This window comes from Fringilla coelebs (assembly GCF_963513975.1).
Source record: "Fringilla coelebs genome assembly, chromosome: 8".
Classification (NCBI taxonomy): Eukaryota; Metazoa; Chordata; class Aves; order Passeriformes; family Fringillidae; genus Fringilla; species Fringilla coelebs.
In genome coordinates this window covers 22,010,374-22,034,227 of record NC_140066.1, presented here as the reverse complement: position 1 = coordinate 22,034,227, position 23,854 = coordinate 22,010,374, and the positions used below count along the sequence as shown (strand labels likewise).

The 23,854-nt window shown below is 38.1% G+C and overlaps 1 protein-coding gene across 1 annotated transcript; it reads left to right on the top strand.

The window, feature by feature from the left end:
• Positions 1 to 17,890: 17,890 nt before the first annotated feature.
• LOC311156309 (endogenous retrovirus group K member 10 Gag polyprotein-like) lies at positions 17,891 to 19,612 on the top strand (the record flags this gene model as incomplete). Its single annotated transcript, XM_084210158.1, has 1 exon — positions 17,891 to 19,612. The coding sequence occupies one exon, from the start codon at positions 17,891 to 17,893 to the stop codon at positions 19,610 to 19,612; it is 1,722 nt and encodes a 573-aa protein (XP_084066284.1).
• Positions 19,613 to 23,854: the final 4,242 nt, after the last annotated feature.

Genomic DNA, 23,854 nt, shown 5'->3' with positions numbered 1-23,854 from the left:
CAGAGAGCAGATCCTCTGTGTGCTCAGTCAAATCTCAATTTTTGTGTTATCCATCATGATTCAACACTGACACAGCGCCCTTTCTGCCCAGGTTCTATGCACAGTATCTGTGAGTGAGAGATGAAATCACAGTGCCACTCTCCTCTCCGTGTGTTTTGAACAGCAGGGAAGATCAGAGCTAGCTTTGGCCTCTCTTGCTCTGCATTCCTCCCCCAGCAGCAGCTGGAGAGGAACCAGCCAGGAGCACAGGGACTGAGACCAGCCCTGGAATTTCGGAGAGCAGCTGTTCTGGTGACTGCACCCCGAGCAGAGCAGGGAGAGCTGATCAGGAGCCAAGCAGGACAGGGCTGAGATTCAGCCCAAAATAAATCTGCAGTCAGCAAAAATTCTGGGCTTTCCCCTGGGTTTTTCATTAACAACACACAGAGCTGAAAAAGATATTTTTTCCTTCACCCCCACACCCCTTTAGAAGGAGTCAGATATATATACACTAGCTAGCTCTAGCAGGAAGGTGTCATGCTGACATTAAACTAAATTTCAGATTGTTTTTCTGTTTCTCTCCTTTTCAATAAATTTAGTGGGAGGATGCAGTTACTGTTTATAATTACATTCATCAGTTTAGGTGTTTTCATTCTGAGAATTTTGTAATCAAACCAGATAGGTCTTTCGTATTCAGTGTCCCCATTTAAAAATCATTACGGACGCTAAAGTCAAAGAACATATGCTTCCTGACAGATAGAAAAATCAGTTTATTTGGCCCATTTGAGTAGCTGTCCTATTCAAATATTGTAATATTTATTACTCAGAAGAGATTTTAATTGAATTTTGCTCCAAAACATGTTTTACATTAATGTTATAGTGTGCAAAGTATTTCTGCTCATTGTAGGATCTTTGGAACATTAAGCTAATCTTTAAAAAATGTTTTGTTGTTAGATCTCCGCTTTATGTACATTGACAGATCCAAGCTGAGCTTCTTGGGAAGAGCTGAACTCAGCCAAGGAGCTGCTCTCATAAAAGTTAAGAAAACTGAAAGTGCAGCACAATGAGCTATTGTTGAGTGGACTTCTCAAGGCAGGAAGACATCCTGCCAAGTCCAGGTAAGGAGGATCCACACAGATATTTCTCCCCTCCCCCTGCAAACCCCGATGTGTAATTACCAGCACTGATTCTAGCAGCAGAAAGTAACATTTCAAACTGCAGCTTGATCAGATTTCCGTGTTAAAATTAAAGCTGTGAGTGCCCAGGAAGATCTTGCAGCTCAGCTAACTCTTGGTTTGTTTGCTTGAAAAAGGGTTTTTGCTACTCCTTTTGCCATTATTATGCTGAAGTTCATTAAAACAATGAAAAAATAGAACAGATTTCAGTTAAGTTGAGGTCCCTATAAATTAAAACAGCAGGAGATAAGTGAGAATAAAAAACAGACAAGAGAGGATCATTTGCTTTTGAGAGTTTAAAATGTATAAATAAAAATCTTTTTAGACAGGATGTCTGAGCCTCAGAACCTGAACTGCAATTATGACTTGTTTTGACATTGCAGTTTACGTTGAGGAAAGGATAATTTTGTTCACATTTAAATATTACAAACTTAAAATAATATAAACTTGCCATGCATCTGTCACCATAGGGTCTTAAATTATTTTGCTTTTCACCATGGCCTTTGTTATAAATTTTGAGAGTTTTACTTAAAGAGGAATGGAGTGTTCCATGTCTGCTCTAATTTGAGTTACACATTGCACTATCTGTTGCTTTCCTGTACCAAAGATATGAAGGGGTTAGTATCATTTATTCAGTTTTTGAATTCTCCACTGGCATAGAACTCACACTGCAAACAATAATTAGTAAGATGGAGCCAGTTTGCATTGCCTCTTATGTGGAAATTATTAGTGTGGATGTGTATTATTTCCAAAGAAGCTGTTGAAGAGGCTATGTGATGGCATATTATCCTGAATATTTTCACCATCAACTCTGCATGAGTGGCTCAGATCTCAGAGGCAGAAGAGTTTTAAAAGTTGAGTGTTCTTAGTTTGGTTGCTTTGCTGGCAAAGCAAGGTAAGTTGCTCGAGGTAGAACAATGCAGTAATTAATCACGATTGCATTTGGCACCTGATTTAGCATGGATATATCAGGATAATCTTGCATTCTTCCATGTAAGACGACTCTCCTGATGTGTGAACAACTGACATTTTGCAGGTTATTGTGCCATGAATGAGTGAAATCCTGGCAACAAAGAAATCAACCCCAAAAATCTTGGTGGAAAGGAGGTCCTTTCTGTCAGGGTGTTGCCACTAGGTGTCAGTTTCATTTTGTTAGTGAGAAAGAACAAATTGATGCTGAGTGGATGCCTTTTAAAATAGAGATAGGGTCAAAGGCAGGGGAGCACAAAGGAAATTAATGATTCGGTGTTACAGTCCTGGAAACTTCTTTGTTTCTGCATTGAAACTTCTGAGTTTAGGCACCCAAATTAGGTGCTTCGTTCATAACTCCTGTTAGTTCATATAATAACTCTTGAAAATTAATTTGGCATCCGTTTAACTTTTTCCTGGCCTGATGATTACACACACCAGCTATTTGTTATCTGTTCTGCTTCTTTACAGAAGAAACAGAAACAGCTGCCTTCTAGACTATGTCAAATGTTCTTTCCCTTTATGGAAAGACCTTCACTTTTTTTGTGAGGCTGAAATGCCTTTAAATCTATCCAGCTGAAGGTCAGCCTCTGAGCTCTGGTTCAGCATGCTTCCAGGCTCTTCCTCCCGCCTTTAAAGTTGCTGTCAAGTCCTTTATCACCCTGTTACCTTGGAATCTGCCTGCTGGGGCTCTACTGCTCTCGCAGCAAATTTGCATGACAACTCTTTTTCCCAGGGCCTTTGTAATTTCTTTCGATACTTTCAGGAAGGCCAGAAATATTGAGAAGCCCTGTGCCAATTTAGTCTTCCCAGGAGAAAGCTTCCTTACTCCCTACAAATGTTGGGGACTGGCTGTTCCTGCTTCTCGAGTCTCTTTTTGCTCTTATCTTCATTTTCCTGGCCCAGATTGCAGAAAGAAACCATTACACTCTCGATGCCAAACTTTTGCATGGTCTGTCACCTCGCTGAGGAAATTAGGATGAGCAGAACATAAGTCAAGGGGGAAATAAAGGAAGCTGAAACTTGCAAGTGGGGGAAGGTATGAGTTTGGCCTGAGCTGAGCCTGAGCAAGGGGGAAGAAAGATATTTCCATAAGTGTTTAATTATTTATATTTCCTTTTCCCCAATTGTTGGGAAAGATGAAAATTTCACAAGAAAGTTTCACAGGTATGTATGCTTGGCAGAAAGCTCTCTGAACGTACAACCTGAGAACGGGACAGAGATGGAGGAAGGCTTTGATATAGAAGAACAAAAGATGTCTAAATTGGCAATTGCTGAGCCAGTAAGAAAGCAAAGGTTAAGTCGAGTTGGAAGGGGGTTTTATGACTAGAGCAAAGCGTATGTTGACCACAAACAAAAAAGATGTTTTTACCAAGCAGAAACAGGTCTTAGGAAAAGCAGAAAGGTACCATAGGCAAACAAACATGTCGATGTGGCAAGTAGAAAAGAGGTCTAAGAATTCTCCACTGCAAGAAAACTGAAAAACAACTTTAAGCTTAAACTGTAACATACTAACTCGTGTTGTTGGATAGTAATGACCATGACATGGTAATGATTGTAGGTATGATAGGCTATAGGTAATAGTTAGGGTATTGTATATGATGCTGATTGGTTGTTATGTATTAAAATACTCAGCAAAGAAAAATATATCATGTATTGTAACCAGAACTTCAGGCTTGCCTAAAAGCTGCAGCTGACTGGAACATCTTCTCTACAATAAACAGCATTTTGAAGAGCTGCCTGGAGTCTCACATCTCTCGTCTCAGGCTCTTACACCCAATATTTGAATCAGTCATTGTTAGTTTGTGTTAACTGGTAATAACTTAAATTAAAATAAATTCCCTGATTGTTAAGACTGTTTTGCCTGTGACTATTTAAATTCTTTAGATCTTGAGTCAAATTCCACAAGGAAATGTGTGTTCATAAATTCTGCTGTACTTTGCTTTTGCTGCCTAGTTTGCCTGGGATACCCCAGCAGTACAGAGCTGGGGACAGCTGGGATCAGCTATTCCTGGATGCTCATCTGTGAATAATTCCTGTCTGTTTCCATCCTCGGGCTAACCCAAACCTCTGTTCTCTTGCCAGGGTACAGAACAAGGAGTTTCAAATAACTTTCTGTGCACTTAGTTGTGCTCTAGGAATTGTCTCAGATGACCTTCCATTCTGTAAGTGCATCATGAAATTCTGATCACCAGACAAAGTTTTCTGCCTGGAATCCTAATTCTCCACTGCTTTGCACCTCAGCTATTAATTTGCACATATGCAGAGTGAAATCAGGTGTTAAATGAAACCAAACCAGTTTGGTAACAGATTGCATACCTTCTGAATAGTTGTAAATTATTGTGATGAAATTTAAAGGAATAGGGAATTGAACCCTTTGTGGCAATTTAAAGTGATTTGGTCTGATTGCTTTCACATGATGTGGAAATTCTGAAACGCTTTTTTCTCCTGTCCTTGATACACATAGATGCTTTATTATCAGATGAGAGCAGACAATAATTTAGGAGCTGAAATTGTTGTCTTTCTTAAGATATTAAGAACCAACACAGTATCAATTCTTCAAAGAAAATATTTATATTTAAATAATGGCAGTTGAATATGAGTACCAAAGTTTTTGTGAAAATAGCTTTTTTTCTGAGATAATGAGCATTGATTACTGAAAGGGAGCAGTATTCTATGTCTTCCAAAATTAATATTGACTGTGTTCTGATGAGTAAATCACACTAAATGCTAAATTTTATATGCACTGCTATTAATATAACTTTCAATATTGTATTAGAAATCAACAGCTATTGAAAAAAGCATTCACAGAATCATGGAAATACTGGCTGAAAAAGATCTTTGAGGGTCACCTAGTCCAGCCTCTGTGATATATGAAGGGACAAGATTCACCAGCAGAGAGTGAATCTGAGATTTATTCAGAAGTGCTCAGTACGTTATCTTTGCTCCCAGGAGCTTTTTTTTGGTTACACCTCACAGACATGATCACAGTCCCACCATAAATCTGTCCTGTTGACATTTTCCATTGTTCTCTCCAAAGCCACGGTCAAGGAGCATGGAGAGTGTACAGCTCTGTGCTGATGCAGAAGCAGAAACCCCAGTTCTGTTTCACGCTGCTGCTGGGGCTCTCTGTTCAGCTCTCTCCTTACACCAACACCTCTACCCCAACAAGCTTCCTGCTACCTGACTATTGCCAACTCTAAATAACCAGCAGAGGCTTCTTAATGCAAACAAAGGGCATAGAGGAAGCCAGACTGGGTGCCAAAGATGCCACAAAAACATTGCTTAGGGATGAGATCTCTAAAGCCAGGCTTAGCTGGAGCTAACACCAATACGGACATAATGAGAAGCCATAACTGATTCTACCACTACAGCAGTAAAAAAAGGAGACTGTAGGTCTGTTGATGAAAGGATCCAGTCCTGTATTTGTTATTTCTCATTTGCCTGCAGTTGTCTAAGCAACAGCAACAGCATTCTTTGTGGCTAGAGTCACAATGCAGGATTGCATTAATGAATCAAAGAGAACTAAGTTATTTTATCTAATTGTTTTAAAATCTGCTTCAATTTTCAACATCTTGTTCTGCCTATGACAGTAGGACCAGAAATGGATTTATGAAGTTTTCCTTTTCCCTAGTCCTTTTTGGCAACCAATTATACCTCCAATTTTATATATACATATATATATATATATATATATATATATATATACACTAATTAGAGGTTATAATAACGCTCTACATAAGAGAGAAAATAAATTGCTGTCACTTATACATGCTGCATGTTTTCTGTTTGTTCTAGGCAATAGCTCACAAAACTTCATCTGTTTGCAGCCAGCTCGGTGGGACTATCTGCATTTTCATCAGGTAAGGATCTGACCCTCAAGAAAACAAACCAACATCAAGCCTCAAGTTGCTAAGTGAAAATGCATTAACAGCTTTTTATTTTGACTTTTAGATATTTTATCATTAAAGCAATTAAATAAAAACAAAGTAGTTTTACAAAGTACTCAGCATTCAATCTGAATCCCTTATCCTCTATTATAGGTCCTTCCTCTTCCTTAAAAAGGCAGCTATGCAAACACCCTCTTTAGTGCTCAGACCACTTTCTCAGAGTTTTTTGTCCTAAAAAAAGGTGAAGAAGCAAAATTGTCTTGGAATCTGGAAAGAAAGCCTTTCTCTTTGTCTTTATGCAAGCTGTATTATCTTTCCTTTGTTCCTTTGCTCCTTTACTTGGAAATACTTGAATTTTCCAGTGATGGAAACATATTAGCAAATATGTTGAATTATTGTTAAAACAGAACCCCAGTAGATATTTTTAAGATAGCTACAGTTTTTTATTGTTTCCATCGTTAGAGCTCAAGCCTGTGGGAAATGACTTTCAGCAGTTTTTGTGTGCACATTTGCTCTCTCTCCCTGTCTTTGTCCTTGCTCGTGCTCTCTCTCTCTGATACACACACGGTTGGCCTTAATTAGAGAAAAAAGCCTGCAAATTTTGAGGAATACATTATGGAAACTGAAAGGTTCATTGGACAACAACAATAACAGGCTTCTTAATTGGTGATCTGGGGGCTGGAGCACCTTTCCTGTGAGGGCTGAGAGAACTGGGGCTGTTCACCCTGGAGAACACAAGCACCAGGTTTTGCACCCTCCACTGCCTGCAAGCGCTCTGCAAGGAAGCTGGAGAGGGACTTCTGACAAGGGTGTGGAGTGATAAGGCAGGGGGAGCAGCTTCAAAGAGAGCAGGTTTAGATTGGATGTTAGGAAGAAGTTCTTTACTGTGAGCTTGGTGAGGTGCTGTTGCAGGTTTCCCAGAGAAGTTGTGGCTGTTCCATCCCTGGGAGCGCTCGGGGCCAGACTGGTTCAGTGGAAGGGGTCTCTGCTCATGGCAGGGGGGTTGGAACTGGACAATCCTTGGGTCATTTCCAAGCCAGAATGGTCTGTGATTAGATCTGTTCTTTATTGATAGATAAGATGTCATGCCTATTCTTTAGGTTTTGTGATGTGACTCTTCAATGTTTATGCTATTTATCAAATGCTGTTTGGGATTATGTGCAAAAAGTGCTCTGGACAAGTCCCCATTCCATTCTCTGACAGTGTTCTGCAGACAATGGCTGAATGATGTTGGTTGGCTAGCACTTCATTCTGTATTCTTTACTTCAGTTTGTGACTGAAATACAAGCATAGTTTCTTATCTTTGCATAATGGAAATCACAGTTCACTTCTTGTTTGTCCTAAAAATGGAAGGCCAAAATTATTTGGAACAAAGGAAATCAAAGATGTAATGAACAAATGTTCTTTTGATCTTGCAAGGAGGCAAGAAAATTAGAAAATTAACTGTTAGAGCTACCAAGGGTGGTTATTACAAGGAAATACCACTAGAAAAAGCCATCTGATCATCTGAATATGTGGCCCAATACCTGTAAGACTAAGCTGCTGGCAATAATTTAAAGTCTTCAAATGGATAATGGCCTGTAATTAATAAGTGCTTGAACTTGCAGGGTGTTACTAAAGGAAATACTTTAAAAGTTCAAAGCTAAAGTATTAAAAATTTTAGGACCACAGGTGTATTCCTGTTAAAATTAATGCATTTTGCTGTGACTTTCAGTGAAAATAGGATCAAGCATTTCTGTTTCTTCTGGTTAACACTGGTTAAATTACACCTGATAATGCTACCCTCTTGCTTATATTGTTCTAAAACTACTTTCAGTGTGAATAAATGATTGAAGGAAAAAAATACACAGGTATTTAGAAGGCAAATACATTTGAAAAAGTGTCTTATACCCAGTACAATAAAATCATGGACTCAGTGCAGCAAGTTTTCTGTCTGTCACCTAGAAGAGGTTTGTTAGTTCCAGTCTGCCATGACTAAGAGCTGTCATTCCTCATCAAGTCTATCTCTGAAACCCCAAAGCTCAGAAAAGACAAGGTGACTGTCTTGTTAGAAAAGGCCCTGAGGGTGTTTGGGTGAATATCAGACTCTGAAGGGCAGCTTAGTTCTTCTGGACAAGTAGTTTCTTTCAGGCTTGTTTTTCTAGGGGTCAGCATGGATCTCCTTACTGTGGGCTTCACAGCAGATAAAAACATCCTTCCAAGAGTCAATGAGAAATTTTAAATAAAAACATGCCAACATAACTTAGAGGAACTCTCAGCAGAACATGGCAGCTTGATGTAATTTGAGTATTTGAATGAAGATGTCAGTTGATGTGCAAGCAGAGCAGAAAGTGCTGCCAAGACAAAGTTTGGAGAAATCTCCTGCAGGTAAATTCTGCAAGACATCGTCAGAGTGGGTAATTGTGATATATGAAGGGACAAGATGCACCAGCAGAGAGTGAATCTGAGATTCATTCAGAAGTGCTCAGTGTGTTACCTTTACTCCCAAGAGCTTTTTCTTGGTTACAGCTTACAGACATCATCACAGTCCCACCACAAATCTGTCCTCCTGACATTTTCCATTGTTCTCTCCAAAGCCACGGTGAAGGAGCGTGAGGAGTGTACAGCTCTGTGCTGATGCAGAAGCAGACACTCCAGTTCAGACACTCCAGTTCTGTCTCAGGCACAGCTGTCCTGAGACACACTGCTGCTGGTGCTCTCTGTTTAACTCTTTCCTTACACCAACAGGGAATCTTTTCAAGTGCATTTAGACCTGGTGAAAAGGAAAGGAAAAAAAGCAATGTAGAAGATTTTAGCCTACAATAAATTCATATAGGACATTGGGAGAGCAAGAGAAACAATGGAGACACCTTACAAATTGGTATCTGTTCAGAGCAATGGTAGAGGGTTTGAGATCTGTTTTGTTTTGTGGTGGCTGTGGTTTTTTTTTTGGTGTGTGTTTTAATTGCCTTCTTGAGAAGACAGGGCTTATGTGGCAATGCTGTCCCTGCTTCTCTTCATCTGGTCATTGCACCCACAATAACTTCTGAAATTATAATTATTTTCAAGCAATTTTGGAATATACTTCAGTTCCTATGAGATCTGTGTCACTCACATGCTGGAGATATATTCAAAATAATGTCACACTGAATGAAAAGCAGGTAGAATATACCTGGTTCTTGGGGTAAGGTTCTTGAGGTGAGTAAAGCTTTGTAGGGGAGTGAAGGATAAAAATTCTTAGGAAGGTTTCATTACTTCTGCTGTTTATAGATCAATTTATTTTTCTTTAAAGGCTTTCTTACATTCTGTGCAGCATCTAGGAAGGAAACATGTAAACTTGCAAGATCTCATCCTTTATGTTCAAACAGATTGTCTTTTAAATACTTGGAAATGTAGTATTTGGATTATAATCCTTACTGCCATGTGTCAAGATTGAAATTTCTTGAAATAAAACTTTGAGAAATACAAACTGTAGTGAACCATATTATTATTAAAGTCCAAAGATGCTTGAAATTTGAATCCATTAACTAGTTCTATATTGATTATCATATTTTTTTAGCCTTAATACAAGTTCATAGAATTCACAGGTGTTTGTTGTCTGAAATACAGAATGACAGAACAGCTTATGCAAGAAATGACTTTGAAAGGTCATGTGGTGCAGCTTTTCATAGGAAAGGGAGCAGAGCTGAGATTATTTCCAACCTGTCCCACCACATCCAGAAAACCTCCAGTGATGGAGGCTCTCCCATGTCTCTGGTGAGGTGGGTTAGTGGCTGATTGTCTCACTGGCTTAAAATGTGAGATTACTTTCAATTATTAATCATGTGTTTTACATACCAAGAAGATCTTTAAAGGATTAATTTCTTCCCTCTAGTTAAAGAATTATTAGCTAAGTCTAATTATTCCAGTTATTATAAAGTTTAATAAATCTGTTAAATCCATAGAAGTCTGAATTTATGATTCCCTGAACTCAAAAGTATTATAAGAAAAGGGATTTATTCCATGAGTTGGAAGGTTTATTATTTCTTTAGAAGGGCTTGAAGAAAGCACAGAGGATTTGAAATGAAGACATGCAAAATTTGAATTTAAAATAGAGGCAGTAGTTGGTAAGACAATTATGTTTACACAGTAGGAATACCTTATTAAAGAGATGTCATAATAATTGTTTCCAGCAAGTGTAGAGTAATTGGCTTGAGTACCACTTGATGTCATCCTGGTGCAATAAAATTTGTCTAAAACCCTTTGATTCAAAAAGAATTACTGTTTTGGTGAACAGTTCTCTGCTGACCTTAGCTTTTCTTTTCATAGAAATTTAGTTAGTGTTATTTTTCCTATGGTCATACAGAAACTTTTTTAGAAGTTTTATGATAAAATGCTTAGTATCTTTTTTCTTTGACTTTGGATATCTGTAAATTTTTTGAGAAAATGTAACTCGTTTGTCCTTTATGTAATTAGGTTGCTATGAACAGTGAGATTGATTTGGCCCAAATACTCTATGGATGCTATATGAAAAATATGCAGAAAATCTTTCAAGACTGTGAGTGATGGTTTTGCCTCCAAGATCATTCAGCTGTGTTATGCCACTTCGATCCTCTTTTTTTAAACATCAACAAACTTTCCAAAGGCAGTTATATTTTTGTTCAGGAAAAGTTGTTCTTCAATGCTTTGTTCTGGGCATCCAGCTTGATTTAAAGGAGCAAGAGGTCCCATTTGATCATTGTGCATTTTTTTTGGTGAGAAGGGGAGAGGACAGAAGAGATAAACTTTAGATGAACTTCATATGATTCAGAACAAAATTTAATATGGACTTTTGTCAGAATTCATTTTCTCTGATACTATTACCAGAATAAAATGTCCCTGATGCCTCAGCATCTTTCTCCTTCCACCCAGGCAGGCACCCTAGATCAGCTAATTTTTTACTATTTTTTAAATTTCCTGTGACTTGTTCTTTCCTCTTAACTCTTTGTGATCTTTATGCTTTGGCTCAGCTCTGTGGCTGCTTGGCCAGCATTTTCTATCACAAAATTCCCTGTATTTTCCCACACTCCTCCCCTGGAGTTGTAAAACATGAGCTCTAACAGACTGCCCCTTTGTTCTTGTGACTGTATTTTATTTACAAGAGTTTACAAGTTTGTGTTTGTCATTTGAAACTTCCACACATTCTATTGTGCAATCTAGAAGATTATTTACAGTCTATAGACTGGCACAAGAACAACTTGAATTTCAGGCTGGAGGAATGAACAAGTGTGTGTGCACCAGCTCGCTGGCAATCTGGGAAACCCTGTGTGAGAAACTCTTATCCAGTTTCTCTCCATGTTTGTGATCCCAGAGCCTGCTCTGGCAGCTGCCTCAGGAAGATAAAGCTGAGACTGAAAGCATCCAGGTAGGTGTAAAGAAGTTGATTAAGGATATAGTAGAACTTGTATAGGAACAAAGAGTTATTGAAAAGAGCAAGGATAATTCAGTCTGAATAAGGTGAATAATAGGGATTTGATTGAAGTGAGAAGATTAGTAAGAAGGGACTACTGTCTTCCTTTTAGCTCTATCTCAATGTGTGAAGCAAGGAGATAAAGTGAAATTAAAGGCCAAAGGAATTTTTTCCCTTCCTATACTATCATCATTCATTGGCACTTGCTATTTCAGGAGGTCATTGAGGCAAGTCAGGAGCTGATCACAGCAGCTTTTAAGGGTTCATTAACAGCAATTAGTAATTTTTTTTCCTTTGAGTAGTTTTCAGAATGGATAAAACAGATACAGGCTTAAAAGCAAGGACCCTGAGCACAATGGTAAATAAAAAGGGGCAGTACTGAAGAGAATACATTCTACTTGAACTCCCACAATTATTTATGGCCACAACAATGTTTTTGCTTGCCAGAGTGAGACAATATGGTTGTTTTCATGCAAGTTTGTATATAAACACTCTTCATTTGCTCTTCTCATTGATAACAATGGGTAAGATTCATCTGCTTGAACTCAAACACTTTCAGTGCATATATTTACAAATGTCAACTCTTATGTATATTTCAGTGAATGGCAGCAGACACCTTTAGGGCATAATTTTTTTATTGTGCATATTGGTCTACAATAGGTCAGACGAACTATGTTCTATTATAAGTGATTATTTCTTCCCTGTGTTCTATAAGTGATTATTTCTTCCCCTGCTGCATATTACTTCTAATTGAAAAAAAATCAGACAATACTTATATGCAGGTAGCTACAATGTAAACATGAAAATTTAGGTTATATCAATCATTGCTCACAGTTTCTCACAACTGTATTTCATAGTTGCAGTCTTGCAAAATGTTAAGAGAGATTATCTACAGACTCTTCTGCTTCTACTTGATGTCTATATTCCATAAATTCTTTTATATTCCCTCCTGAGAAGGTTCTATTACAAAACCATGTACTTTTTATTATCCTTGCTGATGAGTTTTATCAGATATGTATGGAATAATTTCTCTGTTTATATTACAAAGTTTTAAAATGGGACTATTTTTGGCCTGCTAAGATTCTACACAAGACTTGGCTTTTTTGTGTTTTTCAGAATTAGGCAATAGTATGTTTAAATGATGTAAAGTCTCTATGACTTTCAGGTTTCTGCTAATCCACATAGAGTTCTTATCTAATGATATTCTGCATACCCTAACTGAATTCTATAAAATGTACCTCTGCTTCTTCAAACAGTACTTGGTATCTCAACATGTTCATCTGTCAAGCACAAAAGTTTAAAAAGTTGGCATGTGTAAACTTAGTTTACTTAAGCATTTAGATGACTTTAAATGGTCAAAATTTAAATGTCTGGGATGAAGAGAAATTTCAAATTAGATAAGATTTCTCAGTCATAAAAGAGAATGAAAGCAGAGAATGACAAATTGATGCATGAGAAGCAATATATGAGATGTGGTTGATAAATTATCTTCTGATATGTTAATGAATTCCTGATAGAGAAGTTCATAATATGATGACTTATTGAGATTTTAATAAAGTAAATTAAAAATTGAAAGGTAATCTGAATGAAAGAAGTTCCAGGAATCTTTGAAAAAATAATCAGGAATTTGAGCTTTTAGAAAGGCTTTTTATAGATATTGACCTTTATGCTCACATATACACATATTTGCATTTTAAATAGATGCATCTGAAAAATCTACTAATTTTACACTTCTCCTTATACTTACATGGAAATAACAAATTCTATGACACTTAGAAATATGCTCTGCATACTTGCATGCACTAAAAAAAAATCCATATTTAGTGCCAGCTTCTTTTTGACCACACAGAAAATCCTGCAGTTCTGCTTACAATGATGAGTAAAGATAATACAAAGAAAGATTAAAAAAAAACCACAAACCTTAAATAAATACATATTTATGATTATGATTTAATTTTAGTAAAAAGAAAACATTTATGTAGGATTTCTCCAAGGAAAACCAATTCTGTAGTGGTCTTTTTCTGTTTTACTTTTGCACAAGAAACGCAAGTAACTATATAGAAAAACAAAAGAAATTATTGCTGTGGCAGGAAAAAATAATTGTAGCTGTCAGTTCAGCCTGCTAGTCTTCTAATTAACTGGGTGAAACTTACACAGCCAGGATGTATCTTCAAAATCCAAGAGCAGCCACCATGCCTTTATTTTTTCTGAAAAATGTTCTTAACATCTCAGCATCTGATTCAGCACATTTGGTTGCTAATGTTTGTATTATCATTTTCTATCATTTAAGCATATTTTATAAAATTAAGTTATTTGAGGGATAATTCCTATAATGCAGAATATTTCCAAAACCATCAGTATTGTAATTACGTTAAAGGGAGTGTTTAAACACTAATGAATCCTGAGAGGTAAAAATCATAAGCTATATCTGCAAACAACAATATAATGGATGAGGTTGAAAACATTCAAATAATATACTTACATAAAATACATGAGAAGCAGTCCCCCACTAAATTTAATTGAGCAAATGTTCTCATTATACAATATGTAATTATTTTCTTTACTGTTTAAGTCATTATTTCTTCTCTCTTTTAAAATTAAGATCTATTTAACATTTGTTGAGTCCCCCAGCATCAAAGTAAATCTACATAATTTTAACCTTTTCTACATGAAATCTAGGCACCATTTTATATTCCCCATTTATGACAGGAATGCTTCAAATGCTGACTTTTACTGTGGGGGGTTTGAAATTTCTCTCAGTACAGAAATTTTGTTGAGTGTCTGCTTTTAGAATAAATAGAAGCAAGACATTCTCTCTCTCCTTTCTCATTCATTCCCAGTTGTGTGGTATTCTACCCCCCCCAATATTGAAAGATATGGACCCATCACATTTGAGACATTTGGGAGAGACTTTATTTTCTGTTCTGCATTTCCTTGTTGTGTGACAGCAGGAGGTCAGATTGATAAACCACCACTGGTACCCCAGTGCAGAGAACAGGTTTCCTGTCCCTGGGCAGGGTTTGCCCACAGCAGAGGTGTTGGCACAGTGTGGCTGTTCTGCCTGCACAGTCCAGAAATCTGCTTGGGAATAAGAGTCCTGGTGTCTGCAGCAGTGGGTGCAGGATTCCATACACAAAGGGTGCTAATGGTCATTCACACCAACAGAGGCATTGCCTGCAAAACAAGGGTGGCTTTCATTTTTATTTAAAATTCTGTAGCATCATGTAAATAAATTGTTCCAGCAATACTTGGCTTTGCTTTTTGCAATGTTTTCCCTGGTTAAACATGCATCCAAATTAAGTATTATGGAAGGAAGTCACAGTAAATTAACAGCTGGCTGGTAAGCCTGGAGCTTTAGAGAGAAAACTGCTCCTTCCTCCTTGCAAAAAGCTTGGGGGGGGGGGGAAAAAGCAGTTTATCTTCAGTTATTTGGTTGCAGTGATTGAGGTCAGGGCAAACTGAAATAGATGAGAATTGGATGGAGGAGAGATTAGGATCTATGAGCAAACACTGCTGACTTCCAAAGAATAGAAGGAAATCTCACACTATCATGTTTTACAAAGTGTCAGAGTACAGGTATTTGGCTGAGGATAAACGAAACAATTATAATAAAATTTTTGCTTCTCAGCTCTTTAAAATAATTGATCTATCATTTGTTGATGGGTTTATAAATGCAAACTCAATGTCATTCCCATCCATAATAGAACTGCTAACTTCTAGGTATTAATTCATCAAAAAAATGCACCCATGACAGCAATCAAATAAAACATTTATTAAATTATGCAATTTATATTTCATTCCTGTATCCAGAATATCTGAAAGTACTGGAGCATTAATACAACCCTAATCTGGTTTAACTCCTTTGTTCCATAGATGTGTAGCAAAGCTTCATGACTGAGTAATAGCAAAATCTAAAGAGCTCTATAGGGCAGGGTTTGAAAATCTGCAGTTTCTGTTGAAATGTGTTGAATGTATCTTCTTAAAGAATAACATGGTTCATAAGAAGAAAAAAAAAGTAAGGACCATGTGTCGCTGCTTATTATAAACAAAAGAGTATATTTCCCAGGTAATAAAAATTTTCTGTTTACAGATTTTGATCTAAATGTTGTAAATTCCTACCGTGACCCAAATTCAGATTAAAGTAGCAGAAGAATCTGACTTTGAATTCTGCCATATAGCATAATAAAAAATGAGGATCTCATGAGTAGATTATGGCCCCTGTGGTTTATAGTGGTTACCTGACCACCTTTTGCATTATCTCTCTCTGATACTGCAGATCCAGAAAATTCTCCAGCTGATAAACTAGAAATAGAAAGTATGTGATCAATCTCTCTTCCACTTTGCCAGCTCCTGTGTTTGAAGTTTGAGTGTCGAGTGCTCTTTTTTCCAGCTATTGGAGAATTGGGACTATGTTAGTGTAAGTATCTTGCCTTACTCTTTTTTAATTACAGCACGTGTTTATGTTTTCTGGTTGTAGAGAGGAAAGCATGGAAATATGACACTAGAACACCCTGAAGGGTTAAACAGTAGAGGGTTGTATCAAACTGACTAACATAAAGAAACCTATGATTTTTCTTTCAGTCTTGCATTTCTTTGGGACTGGTTTATTTTCCTAAGCTACCTGGGATGGCAAGTGGAGCCAGAATACTTCTGAACCTAGTAATTTTCTGGCCTGATTTTGCATTGTGTCTGACAGGGGTCTGGTTTGGTTCCTGCATTATTTGAAAGCACAATCTGACTTATTGAGAGTGTGAGAGGAAGATGGCCTGAGTTACCATTAGCATAATTTATACCCAGCTGTAACTAAACAAGACTTGCAATTGCTTTCCCTTTATGTGACTGAAGCATGTTATCAAAAGGCAAGATCAGCTAAGACAAACCCCTGCAGATTTAATTTTTCGTGGTGGGTTTGGGCAGGAGCTCTGAAGAAGGAAGGTGCTGTTCTCCTGGGTGCTGGTGAGGTGCTGTCCCCGAGGCTGCAGGCTCTGTGCAGTCACTGACCAGAGGCTGTGCAAGGACCTGGAGTCAGCTGGGGCTGCATAGCAATGGAAATGAGACCGTGCTGTGTTTGGATTTCCTGCTGAGAATCACCATGCATATCTTTGTGAAATGGCAGACAGATTAATGAAATACATGTGGCACGTTGGGCACCTTGCATAAATGATCTCTCGCCTGCAGCTGGTTCACTGTGTAATTTTGTGTTATTGTTGCGAGGAGAGATCAGCAGAAGGGAGTGTGACTCTTCACAATGTTTTGCTGTCTGGCTGGCTGCCTGGTAGCCCAAGGTTTAAGATTTTTCATATTAATATTTAGAATCCCAAGAGGATTGCATCCCAAGTGCATTTTTGAGCTTCTGATGCCTGTATTCCGTTTCAGTCTTGATGGTTGGGAGGGAGAGATTTGGGGCCTGAGGGCTTCTGAAATGAGCCAGCTGAGAGTATACAGGATCTTTTCCTCTGGAGTACTGGCTGTGCAGAATTTTTCCCTCCAGAGCTCAGATGTGTGATAAATTTAATATATTTAAAAATATGTTTTCCACCTAAGCTTTGCATGACAATACTATCAGTTGTAATAATTTAACTGTTAATAGTTATGATATAAAGTAGCAGACTTAAAACAGAAGAAAGACTGTGGGAATATCCTAGTCTTATTAGAGTCATCACTCTTTGCCTTGGACATTGGTTATGAAATATTATTAATTTGGCATTTTCAGCTTACTTTCCAGTACTTTTAAGAATCTCTGAGAGGCTTTTATGATGGCTTATTTTAAATCATAAGACATTAAGTACTTCAGACAAATAAGATTTTATGCTCTTCATTTGTAAAATGCACAAAGGTCAGCTACTAAGCATGCTGAGACTCTTGCCAGAGGTATCTTTATTACTCTGTCAGTATTTCATATGCCTGTCATAACTACAAGAGGAGTAAATCCAAATTCATCCCCAGATGTGGGGCAAGAAAATGCTTACTAATAAGAGAGCAAAGGTGACTCAGCTAAGAAGAACAAGGACTATTCAGTCAAGGCAGGAGAGATGTAAAAAAGTTTCTAAAGTGTGACAAGTAGCAGAACCACAGTAGTTTGCAGAAAAAAAATCTTATACAAGCACTTGTTTTAAGGGAAAAAAGCTGATGTGAATACTAGGAATGTGATCTATTGGTTAGCAGATGCACAGACAGTTATATTATTGGCTATCCAGGTGTGTGATACTCTAATCTGGTAGTGAAAAGATCATAAAAGCTATGTACACTTTTAATAAATGTTTTCTAGTTATGCTGGGCCTGGGGACCGTGCATCATTCCTACACCACGACTGGCTCCCTGAACAGGGACACACAAGCTCCTAGGTTGTCCTGGACCTGCAGCATATCCTGACTGTACCAATGCTGTCCTTCAGGGATTGCCAAGGCCAGCCTTTCATCGCTGCCTAAGGAACAGGTGAGCCTTGCAAATGGGAAAAGTTCCCCATAAAAATGGGCAATAATATCAGTAAACTGGAAACTCTCCATAAAGACTGTTTATTGCATATTACAAAGGAGCAAGGGTATAAAATACAAGAAAGAAAGCTCATACAACTCCTTATGTGGGTGAAAACTTTCTGTCCTTGGTATCCCCCCGACGGCTCCTACGACCTCGATCACTGGAAGCGAGTGGGGGAGTCTCTAAAGTCTCATCAATTAGACAGTCACGAGGTTAATCCCGATGAATTCATTACATGGCAGATTGTTTATTCTGCACTACAAGCTTTTCGTGATTCGGAAGAAATATTACACCCCGCCGTACATTTGTCGGCAGACACTTTCCATGCACTCACAGCGCCGCTTTCACGTCCTGATTCCGTTCTTTTGCAAGTGGAGGAGGGAATTAATGGGGAGGAACCGGAGGGCGATCTGGTGAATCTAAGAGCTATTGATCTAAGACAGGAATGTGATTTATATCCTGCCATAAAGCCGCAGCCACTGAAAGCTACGGCTGCATCACCATCTACTGACACAAAGGTGCTAAAGCAGCAGTCCTGTCTCCCGCCCTACGACACGTCTCCCTTAAGGCATGTGACTGATAATGAGCTTTCGCTGTCCCCTGAGCCAAAAAGCTTTTTAGACACCTGCCGCAGACAAGCATTAGATCAAGGGGATGTTGAATTGCTCCATGCCATGCCCACGGTCTATCAAGGCAATCAGCCTCATCATGAGCAGATTTCTTATGAAATGGTTAAGGAATTAAGAAAATCTGTGAAAGAAAACGGTCTTCAGTCTTCCTATACGATGGGACTTGTAGAAGCTATAGCAAAAAACTATGTTTTGTTACCTGCTGACTGGAAAGCTTTATTTAAACTGATTATGACATCAAGACAATATTCAATATGGTGGGCAGAGTATGAAGAGCTGTGTGAAAATCAATCCAGGGCTAACAAGGACACTGGTAATGCTGGAATAACAAAGGATCATTTGGCAGGGACTGGAGCTCAGACAACCATAAGAGATCAGTTAAGGATGCCCCCAGAGACATGTAACCAAGTGAGGGGGCTGGCTATAAGAGCTCTGAAAAGAGTGCCGGACATTAACAGAACTGAACCTGGCTTCTCCACCATAAGGCAAGGACCCCAAGAACCCTACATTAATTTTATCGATCGCTTGCAAACAGCTGTGAACAGGCAAATTGATTTACCAGCTGCAGCAGAAGTTTTATTGAAATCCTTAGCCTATGAAAATGCTAATACTGACTGTCGTAAAGCACTTGATCAAATAAAAAGCAAACCTGGTACTTCCTTAACTGACTTTATCAAAACTTGTGCACATATTGGTACAGAACAGTACAGAGCAGATTTACTAGCAACTGCCTTAGCTCAACAGCTACAAGTGGCTCGGGCAGCAATTAAATGCTTCAGCTGTGGAGAGGAAGGCCATGTGAAAAAGCAGTGCTCAAAGGATAAGCAAGGGAAGAAAAAGCCTAGTAAACTGTGCTTCAGATGCAAGAAAGGTTACCACTGGAGTAATGAATGCCATTCTAAGTATGACAAAGACGGCAAACCTCTGCCACAACGGCAAAAATTGAAGGGCGGAGCGAAATCCGGTGCCACACAACAAAGCAAGATCCAGGCACAGCAAACCCACACAGCCCAGGTTACATCAGGAGAACCCCAGGCAGTACCAGCTTGGACTTGGCAGTTTCCACCACAGCCACAACCACAATAAATGACACATCAGTTCACCTTACACCTACCAGCGTAAATGGACCCCTTCCTTTTAAATGCCATGCATCGCTGCTCAGGAAATCATCATCATCTAAAAGTCGACTTTTTATTTTACTAGGAATCATCAACTCTGATTCTAGGGGTGAAATAAAAATCATAGCTTGGACTCCTAACCCACTTTGTACTATCCCAGCAGGATTATGCATTGCTCAACTGATACCACTCCCTCTATTTCTGGACATGCAATCGATACCATCTGTCAATGCTGACCGGGTCACTGGAAGTTTTGGGAGTACTGCTACTCCTAACATTTGTTGGTCCAAACTCATTTCAGCACAACAACCTTTTCTAACCTGGGTAATGGATGGCAAATCTTTTACAGGATTAACAGATACTGGAGCAGACATAACCATCATCAGCAAACATGAATGGCCACGTGAATGGTCATTAACATCTCCAGCAGCGATCATCATCGCAGGCATCGGAGGTCAGCACATGCCACAGCAGTCAGCTAAAGAATTCATGGTATAGGGCCAGAAGTTTATGATATAAACATAATGTTAAGTCATTTGGCCCTGACTGTAACTCTGAGGTTGAATTCTGGAATCCTGCAAAGAGAGTTTTTAGTTCTTTAGTTGCCTGTGTTGATACTGCATATGCCTTGAGCACAATTAATAAACTAGGCTGTTGGCCTGTGAAGGAAAGCAATGCTACCAGTAATGCTTTTTTAGCAGGATCATTAACAGATGTTAACTCTGTATGTCGTGCAACACTACAAAATAGAGCAGCAATAGACTTTTTGTTGTTAGGCCAGGGAAACTGATGTGAACACTTCGATGGAATGTGCTGTATGACCTTGAGTGACCACTCTGAATCCATTCACAAAAGCATCCAGGAACTGAAGGAGATGTCTGGATAACTGCAACAAAACCAGGGATGGGATCCTTTCAGCCTGTTCTCCTAGTTGGGAAGTTTCAATTTCAGGCCTTGGGTTAAACACATAATTGGTTTAGCTATAATGGGACTTAACAGCACTTTTGATGATTATGCTATGTTTGCCTTGTGTCTTTTCTTGCATTCAACAGCTTATCAATCAGAACATAAAGCAGGTAATGCTTATGCAGACACACACTGTACTCTCTTTGCAATGCTTAGTAAATAAAAGGGGGGGAGATGAGGGGCAAGAAAACAAAGAACCCTTAGGAATAAGAGAACAAACTACTTGGATAAGAAGAACAAGGACTATTCAGTCAAGGCAGGAGAAATGTAACAAAGTTTCTATAATTTAACAGGTAGCAGAACCACAGTAGTTTGCAGGAAAAAAAATTCTTACAAGCACTTGTTTTAAGGAAAAAATGCTGATGTGGATATTAGGAGCTTAATAACTTATGTTATTGGTTAGCAGGTATATGAACAGTTACACTGTTGGCTATCTAGGAGTGTGTTACTCTAATCTGATAATGAAAATATTATAAAAGCTATGTACACTTTTACTACATGTTTTCTGGTTATACCACAACTGGGGACCATGCATCAATCATACACCACACCCACATCCAGTGAAATTCTGACAGGTTTACTTAACTTAAGCAGAATATAACTGCACCTGAGCTCCTCCTGAAGACTCAGGTAGTGTGAATAAAATATCAGAATACAGGCACATCCAAATAAAGGGTCCAGATCTGTAACTTCAGCTCAGGTGTTTTGTCTGTAATAGGTAGGATTCTTTTCTGGCCAAAGGCACAGTATCAGGCTCCCATTTGTTCTCTTTATTTTGATCTTTCTATCAGTAAGGTAACGGAAAAGCTAAAACATTTATTCAGACTTTTCTGTTGCTCTAACTTTTGGTATTGCATTGTACTATATATAAATTGTTTAGCTATAGTCTTTAAAAAAGTGTTTCAAGCAATACTTAAGGCAATAATGTAAAGTTTAACAGTTGTTCTTGTCCATCTTATCATCACTGAAAGAGCACTGCTGCATGTATTTCTTGATATTTGAAGATATCTAAATGACCATCAGTGAAGAGTAAAGAAATAGTAACCAAACACAACTTTGAATCCACGACAATAAAAAAATCTTTTAATAATCTTTTAATTTCTAAAGTAAAACAAAACTGTTTGAACTAATTTCTTTCTGTTATTGTTAGCATTGAAAATACTATGTTTATTTTAAGAACCGGTGGCTTAATCAGCATGGAAGGCATGTTGCAAAGTGTTAGAATATATTCTGTCATTTGGCTCAGCTTTAGGCAATTATACATGTAAATATAATTACTATGGTATTTTTTTTTAAACATATTAGTCTCAAGTTTGTGATGAATGAATCTGCAACATGTTTTCTTAACACCTTTTTGAAGTGAATTAATCCAATATTAATTTATTTTAAATGTGCCAGAAGCATCATCCTATTACTAATAAGTCGAAACAGACAGCAGGAAATGCAGGTCCCTTCCTAGCATTGCCAGAATGTATCTCTGTGTGTATCCAGCAATCTGGGTGATATGTTGACAGAATGAGGCCAGCGATGCAAATAAAAGAATTCTCCCCCCTCCTCTCCTTGCAGTTTATTGCTCGTCATCGGCTAACTCACTGACTTGAATTTCTACAGAAAAATCAAACTAGTAGAGAAGCAGCTGCTATATTAGCATTACTATCAAGTGCTTAATTTGTGTATTAGGTGATAAGAGTATTTATGTTTCCAGAATTACAGCTATTTAATTTATCAGCTGCCTAAGACTGAAGTAGGATTCTCTAGGTATATAAATTTCAGGCTGGATTCTTAACACAAATTAGAGTTTTACTGCAGTTGCTGTAGTGGACTGTCATCAGTGTCACTTTACATTAGTGGAGCACATGAATCCAAATGCTTCTGTTAAATACCAGATAAATACTTCTTTTTTAAAATGAAAGGTGATTTTTTTAAACTATCCCCCCAAAATATCTTTAATTATGCTTGCTATAGGTGTTAGGATTTGTTATTTTGTCTTCATTGCTTGCGAATTTTTAACCTGATTCCCTGACATACTAACACAGCAGAGAGACAAAATATATTTATTTTTGCAAACCATAGGGCATGTTTCAGCTTTTACTGTTCTCAGATCAGGAAAGTTCAATTTAAGATCAAAACTATTAATTCCATAAAAGAGAAAGGCCAAAATTCAATAATAAATGAAAAAATGCCCCAACAACAACAACAACAAAATCAAACACAGAATTTATAGATAGAGAAATTCAAAGATAGTGGGTGACAGGAAGGAAAGCTGCATTTATGTGAAATAAAAATTCTGGGTTTTAGCATTAAAGTGAGGTAGCATAATCCTGTTCCTTTTGATCATAATACACAGATGATCAGGATAGAGATTCATACAAGCATATACAACTGCACCCAATTCTCATTTGATAAAAAGGAGTCATGGACAAAGGACTCAAAGAAGACAGATAACAAGCTTCTGCATTTTCTGGCTCATTGTATCCAGTAGATACAGAAAGCCAGATTAGTATATTTTATTCATATTTACTTGAGTCGCTTTATTTATGTAGCATAGTTACCATCTGTGAAAACCAGTGCCTTGCACAAAAATAATGGAGAATCTAGTAAGAAAAAAAAAAGTGGCTTCCAAATTTAGTTTGCTGTTACCAATGAAATACATACTGCAATTTGACAAAAATCTGTCTTGGGGGTGATTTGAGGGGTAAAAAGGCACCTGATCACTCATTTCCACACAAGCACTCAGCCAACCAGAAAAAGATTTTTCTCAGATGGAAGCCTGAACCTCTGTTGGTGGAAGGGGGAAGCCACTCTTCCCAAGCTCTCAAAAACTGTTGCAGGCAGACGTTTGGCTGCTGCACCAGCCCTGCTTTCTCCAGTCTGGGGCACACAGCTCAGTATGATTCAGCAGGGGTCTGTTTTAAGTGACCATACTCATATTTCATAGGCCATTTTTCTCACTCATCTGGAAGGGCAAAGCTTGGCTATCCCCATGCCCAATCTTCGAATATTTAATGCAAGTGATGCATATTTTGAACTGCACCCATGTACAATTGAAATCAGCTGGCAAGAAAAGGTATTTCCAATGAAAACATATTTTCAAGGGAGAGATGAGAGGGAGCAGTGTAAGGCATTAAAGAACTAAACAAGAAGTTTATGGTGTTGAAATGCTGCTAAAGATGTAGTAACTTTTGAAAGGTAATTCCTTATTTAGGACACTGAAACCAAAGTATTTTTAAATTCTTGGATGCAT